The sequence below is a fragment of the Triturus cristatus genome, chromosome 6, assembly GCF_964204655.1.
Source record: "Triturus cristatus chromosome 6, aTriCri1.1, whole genome shotgun sequence".
In the NCBI taxonomy this organism is placed as follows: domain Eukaryota; kingdom Metazoa; phylum Chordata; class Amphibia; order Caudata; family Salamandridae; genus Triturus; species Triturus cristatus.
The window spans coordinates 1,524,179,250-1,524,193,898 of NC_140589.1; the positions used below are offsets into that span (position 1 = coordinate 1,524,179,250).

A 14,649-nucleotide genomic window follows, 5' to 3' on the forward strand; every position below is an offset into this window, starting at 1 on the left:
ATGGAGGTTGTGTGGGGTCTCTTGGGGGTTCTCCCTCCTCCTCTGGGGGTCTAGTTAGTTTAACTATCTATGGGGCGACAGGCACACTGCACGTTGGGGGGCTGTCTGGGCTCATGCAGGGGTGCAGGGAGGGGGGAGTTCTGTTAGGGTGGGTGGGCAGGGATGGGGTGTTGTTCGTTATTATCACAAGGCAAACCTTTTTTTGTGTTGGTTCTAATGTGCTCTCGGGGGGACGAATGATGGTTTCTGTGTATGATGGGGGGTAGGGAATTAACTTTGTTGTCTTGGAACGTTAATGGACTGGGGGACAGGATCAAACGAGGTGTGGTCCTGCAATTTCTGAAGCGACTCTCGCCCGATGTAGTCTTTCTGCAGGAGACACACCTTATTGGCAATTCCTTCTGTGCCATGAATCGGCGTGGCTACCGCCTCGTGGCCCACTCGGGCTTCACGTCAGGCTCAAGGGGTGTGGGTATCATGGTAAAGAACTCGCTCCCGTTAGAAATTGATGAGGTGCTCCACGATGATAGGGGACGTTACACTGTCTTGGTGGGGAGAATGGAGGGCAAAGTGGTTGTCTTTGTGTCAGTGTACGTCCCACCGGGGTTGCAGTCGACCACCTTTGCAGACCTGGGGCGCCTCCTCCTTGGCCTTCCGGGGGGGCTTCTGGTGGTGGGGGGGGATTTCAACGCGGTGGTTTCTGGGACTGTGGATCGTCACCCCCCTAGGGACCTCCCCCGGGCACAGGCGTGGCTATCCGGCCTCTTGGATACACTGGGATTGGTGGACTGCTGGCGCTTAAAACATCCCACGCAGCTGCAGTACACTTTCCACTCGGGGGCCCATGGTAGTCTCTCACGGCTTGATTATGTCCTTGTCCCGGCGGCCTATGTCGGGAGGGTGGGGGAGGTCCGCCATTTGGCACGGGGTATCTCGGACCACTCCCCGCTCCTGTTACATTTCGATGTCTTTCCGAGGGGTGAGAGCAGGGTGGTCCCAATCAATTCCTGGTACCTGCGCGACCCCACCATTCGCGCTGACTTGATTAAATCCCTCCAGCGCTATTTTGATGAGAATGTGGGGTCAGTGCCTTCGGCTATCTCCCTGTGGGAGGCCTTCAAAACAGTACTCAGAGGGGAGGCCCTATCCCTTATTTCCCACGCCCGGAGGCTCGAGCGGGAGGAGGTGACCCGGGTGGAGGCTGAAATAGCTGAGTTGGAGGGTAATCTAGAAGATGGGGTGACGGATGCTGCACTACATGTCCTCCAACTCAAACAAGCGGCTTATAGGGCCCTCGTCACGGAGGCGGCCAGGGGCCTTAGTAGAGAGCAACAGGGGCGACTGTATGATGTGGGTGATAAGGCTGGTAAACTGATAGCGTGGTTGGATAAAAAGGAGAGAGCTAATCGTGTGGTCCCGCTGATTGAGAAAACGAATGGTGTGTGTGTAACTGAGCCAGAAGAAATTGTCTCCTGTTTCGCGGATTATTTCCGCGAGGTGTATTCCCCGGTCTCTTCTTGCTCTGAAGAGGATTCCCGTGCCCTGCTCAGGGATATCGCGCTGCCGTCCCTTTCCGGGGAGGACAGGGTGTCGCTGGACGCCGCTCCCACCGCCGACGAAATCGCCCTCGCCATACGCTCGGTCGCTTCTGGCAAGGCCATGGGCCCGAATGGTATCCCTATCGAGTTGTATAAGCTGCGACCGGATACATTGGCGCCTCACCTCCGCGCAATGTTCCTGGCGGCCCACTCGCTGGGCTCCCTCCCGCTTGACCAGCGTCTGGCTACAATCGTGGTGATCCACAAGGAAGGGAGACCTCGGGACCGGGTTACTTCTTATCGGCCTATCTCACTACTGAATGCGGAGCCCAAAATTCTCGCCAAGGTACTGGCCAATCGGCTGGTCGGTGTGGTGGGAGATCTGGTTCATCAGGACCAGTCCGGCTTTATTCCCCATCGCAACACAGCCCTTAACCTGCGGCGTTTGCATGGGGTGCTCGCGCGCGTCCCATTTATACGGGAACCGGCCATTTTGGCGTCCTTGGACGCCACCATGGCGTTTGACACGCTTGAGTGGCCATACATCTGGGCGATGCTTGCGAAGTTTGGATTTGGCCCAGGATTCATCAGTTGGGTCAAATTGTTGTATTCGGGCCCATTGGCGCAGGTGGTGGTGAACGGAAGAGTATCGGCCCCGTTTGAGCTGGGCCGGGGCACGCGACAGGGCTGTCCCTTGTCGCCGCTTCTTTTTGCGCTTGCCTTGGAGCCCCTGGCGGAGTGGCTGCGGTGGGAGCCTTCCATCCGTGGTCTCCGTTGGCCCCCCGAGTATGAGGACCGCGTATCCCTATACGCTGATGACATCCTTCTGTACCTAGCCTCCCCACGTAAATCACTTATAGTGCTGGTTGATGTTTTACATTCATTTGGTCGTAACTCCGGTCTCGTCATCAACTGGGCTAAATCGTGCGTGTATGTTCTCTCTGGGGAGGCTCCTATTCTCCCGCGGGGCTGTCCGATCCAGATCGCCCCGCAGGGATTTCGGTACCTGGGTGTCTTCATTACTCTGGACCCGGAGGCCCGGTATGAACGGAACCTGCTTCCCCCCCTCCAGCGCCTGCGGGTAGATGTCGCACGCTGGCGGCGCCTGCCGCTTTCGCCGCTCGGCCGGGCGGCATTGTTCAAGATGATGTCTCTGCCGCGTTTCCTGTACGCTTTGCAGAACACTATGGACTTAGTCCCGGCGCGCTACTTCCGTGAGGTGGAGAGTCTGCAACGCCGCCTGTTTTGGGACGGGAGGCCGCGTATTGCCCTGGCGAAGCTGACGCTCCCATGGTATGACGGGGGGATTGCCCTCCCGGATATTAAACGGTACTATTGGGCCTCCCAGCTCGCTGCAATTAACCATGGCCTATACGGGCCCGCCTTAAACCCGGCATTCGAAATGGACAAGATGCTCCTGCCAGGTGGCGACTACAATCGAGCGCTCTATTCTAGCGCGCCCGACGCTCGTCTGACGGGCCCCACGCGTGTCATGGTGCAAGTGTGGCACGCGGCCAATGCAGCTATGGGGTGGAAGGACCGTTTGACCCGGGCGTCACCACTATACGCGTCTGAGCGGTTAGGTTCCCTGTGGACCTCTAAGGGCTTTGAGAAGTGGGACATAATAGGTATCAGTAAAGTGGGGGATCTCTGGACGAGGGGAGGATTTAAAACGTTCAATATGCTGCAGACGGAATTTCAGCTGCAGGGCAGTGAATACTTTCGGTATTTGCAGGTCCGTCATGCGCTGGGCTCCGTCTTCTCGGACGTTGCCTCCATCCCGGAATATTCCCCCCTGGAGGATAGAATGCTGGATGGGCACGTCCCGGACAGCACGATCTCACTGATATACAAAAAGCTGATAAACGACCGCTCGGGCCTGTTGACTGCCCTTCGTGCGGCTTGGGTTGCCGACGGGCTGGAGTTGGACGACGAGGACTGGACCTCCGCGGTGGCCTCCCTGAAGGAGGTGGCCATACCGGCTCGCCTTCGCTTCGTCCAGCTCAAGATACTCCACCGGGTCTACATGACGGGGCCAAAGCTTCTGCGTATGGGCTATGCTGGAGATGGGTTGTGTAAGCGTGGGTGTGGTGCTTTGGGGACCTTTCTGCATATTTTGTGGGAGTGCCCGGAGGTGGAGGGGTTCTGGCGTGGTGTACATGAGGTGCTGCGACTGGTTACGCATGTGGCGCTGTTGCCTGAAGCGAGGAGATGCCTGTGGAATGTGTGGGAACCGACTGATTACTCGGCGCCGCAGACGTGGTGGGTGACTCTGGGATATATGATAGCCAAGCGTGATATTGCTCAACTGTGGGGATCCCAGAGGCCCCCGACGGTCTCGGCCTGGAAAGAACACATGGACTGGTGCATGTTTCGAGAAAAGGTGGTGTATGTGGCGAGGGGTAAGCCTGCGACATGGGTGAAAGTATGGGGCCCCTGGAACGCCTACCGCGGGGGTATCTGTGCACCACCGTTGCTGCCTGATACCTCGTCAGCCCCATCCCCGTAGCCGACTCATTCCCCCGCTGCCGGGCATTGGGTTCCCCCAGTCCTCGCTCTGTTCTCTTCCCCCTCTTTAGACTTCTGTGGATAGTTGGGATCCCCCCTCTAGGGGAGCACGTGCTGCTATTTTCGATTGTGGGTTGCCTTGTGGGTGTGGTTTTTTTTTTTTGTTGCTCTTAATTTAAAATGAAACCGTATAATGGGGTCTGGATGATGTGGCTTTTGACGTTGTTACCTCCTGAGAAATGTTCCTCCGTAACACCACGTGTTCCATAAATGTATGTCGTATGTTCCTATCATTGCTAGCGGCCGGCCGGAAGGTTGTAGGCCCATACTTGTATACTCTTAAGACTTGTAATAAACGGTTTCAAAAAAAAAAAAAACATTATGGGAGATATGTATGTGGATAATAAGTACATATATCACACCCTTTTCTGCATGTCTCAATCTGCATGTCTCAATCTTGCTCTAAGTCTGATGATGAAAATAAGTCCTAGTACCAACAAATGAGGTCCATCTTGATTCTAGACTCCAGGGCCTTTTTCTCGCTACAAACAGGTATGCTAGGCACCAAGTAGTTACTGTGCAAGGAGTCCTAATATATTCTCAGGGAGAAGACCCCACATCCACGCCCTGGCAAAACAAAGAGTTTGTCTCTGCCTAATTAAGGTTAATCAAACGACTGGGTCTGTCCTAATGATTCACGTGGTCTGATTCCAACTATATTGGAATTTATAATCCTAAACGTGTGTTTGGTTTAAAGAGACTCCTTTTTATTCATGTTCAGTCATGGAAATAGCTCCATGTTTTACACCATACATTTGAACAAATGTTGATGACAAGTATACATAATAATGAGTACGTCTCCTAAAAGAGTGATCACCGGTCATGACTGTGACTTTGCTTGCAAATCATACTAAATGTTTTCTTCTTGCTTTAGGCGCAGATCCAAAATGGAAGAATCTGTTGCATTTAACACCAAGAGTAGTTGCAAAGGAAAAAGGTTTCAGAGCAGCAGTCAAGGAACTGCGAAAAGCTGAACGCCTCTTCACAAAATTTTCCAAACCAGGAGCGAAGAACCCTAATGCACCATGGGCGCTTAGTTTACATGACTGGTCATTTGAAAACCAGGCAGCCATTCGTGAAGCACTTCAACCCCTCGACAAAGGTGATGGGACAGTCCTCAAAGAGGATTTTATAACAGTTCTTGAGGAACTTGGAGCTCCAGTTACTCCGGAAGAGATACAGACCATAATACAGTTGCATGAAAAAGCACGATCAGGAAAAATCAACCTCGAAGAATTTCTCAAAGGCTCGAAGTACTTACAGAAAGCATATTTGCTATCGTCATATGGACCCAAAAAGAAAAAAGCAAAGAAGAAGAGAGGAAGAAGAGGAAAATTTACTATACCTATGCCAATTTGCACTAGACCCGCTGAGCTGATATTTCGCCGTGAAGATGGAGGTCCTCCCAATTTCATGATTGAAGCCTTTCACTGCGTTACAGATGCCAACCGTTTTGACTGTGACCATCCCCCTGAGAATCCCTTGCAGGATGATACGGGATGGTATATCGATGACCCTGGGAGAGTCTATACCAATATTAGTTATGCCACAAAAGCAGGGGATGTAGAGTCACTCAAAAAAGCTTTGGAGGAAGGTGTTCCAGTGGATGTGCAAGACATTTATTACAAAACTCCACTGATGTCTGCATGTGCCTTTGGAAATATGGATGCTGTGAAATTCCTTTTGGAGAAGGGGTAAGTTTCCTTTTGGATCTTCCACAAATGCAATGTTTGATGGATTATGCTCTTGACAAAATAGACAAAAGAATGACAAATGTCCTGGATATACATACAAACTTGACACATGCCAGAGTTATACATAGAACCGGGTTTCCCAAACACCCCTGCAAACGTGATGAGACGAAGGCACTGAAATAATTAATGAATAAGGCATTGTAGACGATGACCAATCAATGTCCGGCAGCTTGCTTGCATCAATGTTTGTGAAGAAAGTGTAAGTTCTTGTAAAAATGAGAATCTTATGCCTCAACATCGCTACTAAACTCCACATATTAGTTTTAGAGGTCAGAAAACTGTTTCCATTCTATATTATATTGTTTTTTCAAGTTGATATACATACAACTTCATCTTCTTCATATCTAGTAAAACAAACTGTATTCTGCATGACCACTTATATGACCTTTGCTACATTTCCCATTATATCATGATATGGATCCGACAACCATAATAGCGATAAAAACAGAAAGATACTAACGTATCTTCATTATCATCATCAAATCTCAAAATTAGGTTAGGTTGTATCCATATATCGTGCCATTATCATTTGTGAAATAGATTTATAAATTCCTTTCAAATAGTTCTTCAAATAGCACTTACAGGTCAAAGATAAGCTCCTGGTCAATTTTACCTACATGGATCAGCTAATATAACAAAATACTAGATAAATGAGCATTAACTATTTAAAAAATGCCTCAGAGCTCAAGAAAACATAAAAGTATTCATGCCTTTAATTTTTGGTGCCCATTTACTTATAAGCAAAACACAGGAGATTGTGGAAATATGGATTTTTCTGGTCAGTTATGTCCCCTATCTTGGACCCCAACGGTTCTATGTGCATGTCACAAGTACATGTATGTTCCCTCCAGTTCCAGTTTCCAAAACGCAAACATATGTGCGTCCACCGTCAACATGTTCTCTGTCAGATCCGCCATCAATGGGCTGGATATTCGATTCTTAAGTATGAAAGGCCACCGACTTTATATGGCTAAGTTACTCTATTTTTACAGTTCAGGCAAGTAGGCCCGATTCTGTCCTCAAAGCCTTCCCTGCTCTCTGTCTCTGACAGCTTCAGTTTGAGCTCGCATCTGTATCCATGAACTTTGTCCTACTCCCTGTGCAGCTAACGGTGCCTGCCTCGGCCAGTTTTGCCTGCCTGCCAAGAAGCTGTATTTCACCTTCGAATTATCTACTTTGCTCTTCAGCCGATGCATTCCTGTCCAGTGATTTAGGTAAACATTTCCTTTAGCTCACAAGCAAAGGACTCGGCCTTCCCGTCCTCCTGCAAGTAATTCATAGCCCTGTTGCCATGGAAAGTTTTCTGCCCCTCGCATCTCATATAGACACTTAGACGCTTGTACACGCACACAGTCAGTATAGAATAGATTCTGTCCGAGAGTCTTTTCTTGTGGATAACATAGTTCTCTAAACATAGGATGTTAGATATGATTTGGGATTAGGTTGACTTGACCCCCCAGACTTCTCGTCTCCACATGTAGAGCTAAATGTCAAGTCCCCTTCACCCCCTAGTTGCACGTCAATCACACGTCATGCTGCTGCGCGCGCATCTATGTTAAGTATTATCTTATAGATCCACCTATGTATTACATCATAGCCAATCATGTTCCTTTTTACTCATTATTACACCCATTTTCGGCTACGCACACCAAACGTCAATGTCCTTATCAATTGTTACGCCTACTGTATTCACTTCATTGTGATGTATGTATTATAAAAGTTACTGCTTGTCAATAAAGTATTGTACTTCACTTCCTGAACCCTCGTGGTGACGGAACCTGAAGGCCGCCACTCGAGTCGGCCATTTTGGAATAAAGACCATTCAGAAAATCTCTTATACCACGGATTCTGCCTCTTGTTATTTTGAGCTATTTTACTTTACTTTAGATTCCGTATGAAATTCAGTCAAGGTAAAAAAGAATATTTACCACATAATGGCGCCCGAACAGGGACACTTTCTCATCTCACGCGCCGGCGGTGCGTTGCAGGCCCGGTCTCCTGCCACAGCTGGACGGACCATAAACGCGTACCAGCAGGATTTCCTGTAAGCTCCCTCCGGTCAAGCGGGGGCGACTGAGGCTGCGATCAACCCAGACGAGGCGGTGAGAAGTGCGAAGTATCCCGACCAGAGCCTAGCTGAGAGAGCAAGATCCGAGGTATACAGAGGCCCACCAGGTTTTCGAAATCCCGATGTCCAGAAGGTCCGCTGTCCGCAGTCATCGAGTCCCGTTCATTCTCTGAGGCCTTCCGTTTCAAGGAGCTACTCGGTGAGTACCATCGCCGGGGAGGCGTGTTGACAGCACATAGGTTGTGCCGGTCAAGACGGATTTGGGTACACAAATCCGGTCTGCACTGTTTAGCAGTGTATATGTACTGTTTAGCAGTATATCAAGTATTCCGAAGTATTCAGTTATTGTCAAGAATTCAGCTTGGTGATTAGTTATGCAGACTGTCATCATCGTCGGTCATTTTTAAAATGTTTAATGTTTAATGTTTAAAGTGTTCAAATGTCTTGCATATTGTGGTATGAATGATTGTTCATTGTTCACCGTTCATTATTGTGTTTTTCGTATTAAGTAAATTCAAGAGTAAGTATCAAATCAGTTGTCAAGATGCCGCTCTTCTCGAAGTTAAGACAGATTACTACCAGAAAAGGGGTGCTTGAAGAAGCAGTTCCTATTCCTCCTAGGGACACTCCAGGGCATTTTATGTATCACAAGCATGGCTTAGATGCCATATTATTTCTTGATTTATGGGTAGACTATACCAAGGGATTACCAGAAAGTCAGAGATGGCCCACAGCAGGGACCTGGGATGCAGAGTGCATCATGAAAGTCGAGGAAGAGTTATGGAAAAGGAAAGTCAGACAGTCACAGAAAGACGCCGTTGAATTATGGCGTAAAGAATCTCATAGACGTACAGAAAAAGCACGTAGACAAAAGGAGAAGAGTAAAGAGAGTTCAAAGGAAGTTCAAGAAAATATATTAATTGAGGAAGGTATCCGAGTGAAATCAGAACAAGTAGATAGACAAAGAAACGCTCTTATGAGTGGTATGTACCCCCTCCTAGCCGAAGGACTACCTAAGGCTGTTCCAGAGATGCCAAAAGACTTGCCACCCCCATTATTTCCAATTAGGGTACATCCAAAAGGGCATCCCAGAACCGCAGAAGATGTTTTTCTTTCCTCATATCTAGACGACGCAGCTCCCGAGTATGCTAACCCCACACCACATAGACCGTCTGGCGGAGGGGTTCAACGTCAGGATCAGGTATCTGTCCCCGTGCAACAACAAGTCCCGACACGAGCTCCGGCAAGCACATCTGTTTCCGCATCTGTCCCCGCAATCGATTCTACAGTGGTATCGACACCTATAGTTGCTGTATCACGTTCGACGAATCCATTCACACCCGACGCCCCTGAAGGGGCCACGGGAGGTGCAAGCAATACTTTTACGCCACCTAGAATAAATAAACTTGTTTTTCAAGAATCAGCGCATTCACGTACACCCAAGTTCGTAAGTGAACGTACGCTTAAGGAACTCCTTATAGATTGTAGATATGACCCGGTGGTCGGTAAAGAGGACGAAATGGTCCTGGCATCCTTACGTATCAGACGAGCTGCAGAGTATTTAGCGAGGTTACCAGGAATGATTACGCATCTAGATAAAATATATCATTTTGTCCAAACAGGGCGAGACCCAGAATGTATTAACAGAGCTATGGAATTCCAGAAAGTAGAGATACAGGGGGAACTGTTACGTTTCCTCATAAACTGTGTGATCAGAAATCAAGACCGACCGGGGGTAGACCCGAATACAATGCTAATTCTTACAAAATGGAGCCAGAATATATCAGAAGGGAGACACGATAAGAAAAACTGTATAATAGCCATGTGCCGAAAAATCCGTAGAGAAATAGAACGTATTCACGAAGAAAGATTGGAAACAGACGAGTTCGAGCAAGATGAAGTATCCGAATCAGGGAATTCCGCAAGACAGTCAGAAACCATAGCATACGTAGGCAGAGGAAGATCCTGTGATAATACTAGATACTTTTCTGATCCCATACACTCAGAATGTCCAAATAATAGCAGAACGTATCCGACGCCTGTAATAAATTTAAAGTCTCCTGAACATTTGTTCCAAGCCGCAGATAAAATACTACGAGGACGAAGGGGTTACCATCTCCTCGATTCCCTGGATGAGCAAGAATTAGCCAGATCAGCCGTTCACTGGATTGACAGTCCTGAAAAATACGGTGATGAGACCGTAGCACACACGTTTTTTAACCTTAGTACAGATGAACAACGTTTAGCTGGAATCTATATGATTCAGCAGCTTCTTATACTATATAAGAGCCAACATGCTGACCCTGGTCCTTTACCTGATATATTAACGGAACTACTCACGAACAGATGGAGAGGTTCTAGTAACAAGTTAATTAAAGAAATATTAGTGTCACGTAAACAGTATGTCCTTTTTGTAAGTCCGGATTCTTTCTCGCTGCCCCGCAGAGAAAGAACGCCGTATTATATGGATAGACAAAATCCCTTACGAGAAGTGCACCCAATAAAAGGCGAAGACAATGAGTTTCACCGTGTATTTGTATACACACCCATATCAAAAATTGAATTGTTAGAAATGAAGAAAGTAGTACCAAGTCATGACAAAGACCCAGCGGGTTTCCACCGAGAAATTAAGGACATGTTGCTGATGGGAGAGTATACCTATCCTGATATTATGACGATATTAAAGGTGCTCTTACCTGCTGGCATTTATGAAAAACTGAAAGAAAAAGAGTGGGAAGTGGGAGACCAAAAAATAGATTGGACAGCATTAGAGACGGAAGAAAAGGCCCGAGCTGCAGGTTCAGGGCTCGGGGATAAAGTCAAAGCATTACCAGGTTTACTAGTACAAGTACTGCCACGTTTATTAACTACGAAAAAGGAAGATTGGGGTGCAATCACGGCCTGTAAACAAAAGCATGATGAAGACACAAGTGACTATTATGCCCGATTTGAAAAATGTTTTGGAATAAATAGTGGTATAAAAACAAGTAGTGAGTCGTATCCACATTTATTTGTGACAAAATTAGTAGAAAATGCTTTACCTCCAGTAAAGAATAGAATATTGAAATTCGAGAGTACCTGGCAAAGTAACACTCCGTCACAAATGCTACAAATGTTACAGTATCATCACAATAGAATTAGAGATGAACAAGAACACGAACAAAGACGTATGAAAGATACAAAAATGAAAATGCTAGTGTCTCAGACAGTACCGGCTGAAGGACATAAAAAGGGTATGACACAGTCCGATTCAGCAGGACCGGTAAAAGGAACATGCAATTATTGCAAAAAGCCAGGTCATTACGTACACGATTGTCCAGTTTTAAAACATAATATCGCCATAGGTAAAACACAAGAAAGATCACGGCCACACAGACAAGATCAGAATGAACAAGGAGCTATGCCGCATTCCCAGGCCATGCCAGCCGCACAACAGCCAATACAGTTTGTGCCAGCTGCACCACCGTTGCCTGTTACTGCCACACAAACCACAACACGACAAATGTATCAGACTGCACAGTATGAATATCCTGAGTATCAGCGTTACGCATGAACCAGCCTAGAGAGGGAAGTTGACTTACCGCTTATCGAGATTCCTGTAGATCAAGAAGGACCTTATGTACATAGTGAATTATTAGGTCAAGATAGAAAATTCTTACTCGATACAGGGGCAAGTCGAACAACTATAAAACGTAGTGAAGTTCCAGGGGCACCCCTCTCAGGCTCTCAAAATGTTTCCCTTGGTTTTTCAGGAAAACCTATTGTTAATGAAGTATCACAGCCTCTTCCACTTACGATAGGACCTTTGACACGAACCACAGATTTATTGCTTACTAAATCATGCCCAGAAAATCTGTTAGGAATTAAAACTCTGAAAGCCCTAGGAGCCATAATATGTTGTTCTCCGGGAGGAATAAGGTTGTTTTTACGTGATTTTAAAGGTCACTATGTGTCTAGAGACATGAATCCCCGACTACAGACTTTACCAGCACATCTATGGGCACAAGGCCCTACTGATGTTGGTTGCATGAACATTACACCATACCGAGTTACACTCAAGGCAGGAGTGGTATTACCACGAATGCGACAATACAAGTTACCGCAAGATGCTGTAGTGGCTTTGTTGAAAATCATTGATGAGCTAATTGCCCAAGGAGTAGTTGTAGAAACAGACTCCAATGTATGTAATTCGCCGATAATTCCGATTCTTAAACGAACTGACCCTACTGCTCCGCCAGTATACCGATTGGTTATTGATTTGCGTGAACTAAACAAGTGCATTGTGCCACAATTTCCTGTGGTCCCCGATATATCATCATTATTGACAGCAATTGATTCCGAAGCAACATTCTTTACTGTAATTGATCTCAAGAATGCCTTCTTCAGCGTCCCAATAGATCCGGAAAGCCAATATTTGTTCGGATTCAGTTTAAATGGGCGCAGCTTTAAATTCTCACGCGCTCCCCAAGGATTTACAGAAAGCCCCAGCATCTACAGCCAAGCACTGAAACGAGAACTTGACAGTATCCACATGCCAGTCAACACTGCACTGTTTCAATATGTCGATGATCTGCTGATCACCGCGAGAAGCGAACCTGAATGTGAAAAGGCTTCTCTGACAGTTTTACATTTTCTAGCCGACAAGGGGCACAAAGTGTCTCCTTCTAAGCTGCAATTCTGTGTCCAGCGAGTTATTTATCTTGGTCACTCGCTGTCCAAGGAGGGAAGGCAGCTTACACCAGATCGCATCCAGTTAATTGCTAACATGTCAATACCCCAGACACAAAAGGAGGTGCGGGCTTTCATAGGCCTCACTTCATATTGTAGGCAGTGGATCCCTCAGTACGCATTTCTAGCAAAACCTCTCATTCAGTTAACCACACAGGAGGCAGCCACATCGACTGTTCTCCCTTGGACTCAGGAACATACACAAGCTTTTGAAAGCCTAAAGGAAGCTTTATGCCAAGCACCAGTTTTAGCAACACCATGTTATAGCAAACATTTTACACTCTTCGTTACAGAACGCGAAGGTACTGCTTTGTCAGTACTCACTCAGGATCAAGCAGGATCACGCAAGCCATGTGCTTATTTTTCCAGTACATTAGATCCCGTAGCTCAGGCTTTGCCCGCGTGCCTGAAATCAGTGGCAGCAACAGCTTTAGCAATCAGACAAAGCGATGCCATAGTGTTAGGACATCCATTGACAGTACAAGTACCACATGCAGTAGAAGTTCTTGTGAACCGAACACAGACACAACACTTGACCATAGCAAGACTTACCGGTTATGAACTGACATTATTTCAGCCACACATAGAGATCCGACGGTGTAATACATTGAATCCTGCTACACTATTACCTGTAATTGGAACAGACCCACTAGCTCATGATTGTGTTGAAATTATTGAAATAAAGACGAAACCTAGACAAGACTTGACAGACGTTCCATTGATAGATCCAGATCTGACGTTGTATGTAGATGGATCGTGCATGAGAGCAAGTACAGGAGACTTAGTGGCCGCGTATGCAGTCACAACAGACACTGAAGTTATTGAGACAAATTGTATAGATACTTTGTCAGCCCAAGCAGCAGAACTTATTGCTCTAACACAAGCCTGTATTCAAGCCACAAATAAGAAAGTTAATGTATACACTGACTCACGTTATGCATTCGGAGTTGTACACGACTTCGGCGTGCTGTGGCGAGAGAGAGGTTATTTAACCTCCCATGGTGCCCACATTCAGCACGGAACCCTCATTCATGCCTTGTTAGACGCAATACATCTACCAACTGCCATATCGATTATGAAATGTAAAGCACACACGAAGGTTACTGATATCATTTCTCAAGGCAATGATTTAGCTGACAGAACAGCTAAACAGACTGCTCAGAATCGCACATTAGACATGACAAAGCCAATAGTTCAGACACCAACACAGTGTATGACAATTAAGGATCCCGCACTTGACGTGATTGACATACAGACACATGCTACTGCAGAAGAATTAAAGAAATGGACTGAACTAGGAGGGATCCAGACAGATCAGGGATGGATGACGAAGGAGAAATCTGTATGGTTTCTTCCTGACTCTATGGTCCAAGCCATTATAGCTACAATTCACAGCCCAGCGCATTTAGGAGAGAAAGCTATGCTAGATAGCATTCAACACATTTGGTTCAACAAACATTTACGAGCAGCAGCTAAACAAAAAGTCCGTACCTGTATGATATGTTGTCAGTTCAACCCAGGAAAAAGTGTTCCCGTAGAACAGGGTGGATTCCAGACTCCTGATCATCCTTTTGAAGTGCTCCAAATGGATTATATCCAGATGGAACGATGTCGAGGATTCAAATATGTTCTGGTAGTTGTCTGCGCTCTCTCCCGATGGACTGAGGCGTACCCAGTATCAGATTACACGGCCCCGACTACTGCCAAACAGTTAGTTCGAGAATTCTTCCCGCGGTACGGTTTACCACGTGTTGTATATTCAGATAACGGCCAGCCTTTCTCATCCGAATTAATGAAACATGTCTCACTTTTGTTGGGATATCAGTGGAAATTCCACTGTGTCCGACACCCCGAGGCAGCAGGTCTCGTGGAACGACATAACCAAATTTTGAAAATCAGATTGTCTAAAATATGTAAGGAGAAAGGTGTTGACTGGATAGTAGCATTACCAGTTGCACTATTTTACATAAGAATGGTAGCACACTCTCGAACA

At 46.8% G+C, this 14,649-nt stretch overlaps 1 protein-coding gene across 3 annotated transcripts in view; it reads left to right on the forward strand.

Moving 5' to 3' along the window:
- The window catches only part of ANKEF1 (ankyrin repeat and EF-hand domain containing 1), a 250,905-nt gene that overhangs the window by 152,593 nt on the left and 83,663 nt on the right, over positions 1 to 14,649 (forward strand). For all 3 annotated transcript variants that reach the window (XM_085612664.1, XM_085612665.1, XM_085612663.1), the window contains one exon: positions 4,981 to 5,800. In XM_085612664.1, the coding sequence (XP_085468790.1) occupies positions 4,981 to 5,800 (820 nt within the window). The remainder of the gene's footprint in view (positions 1 to 4,980; positions 5,801 to 14,649) is intronic.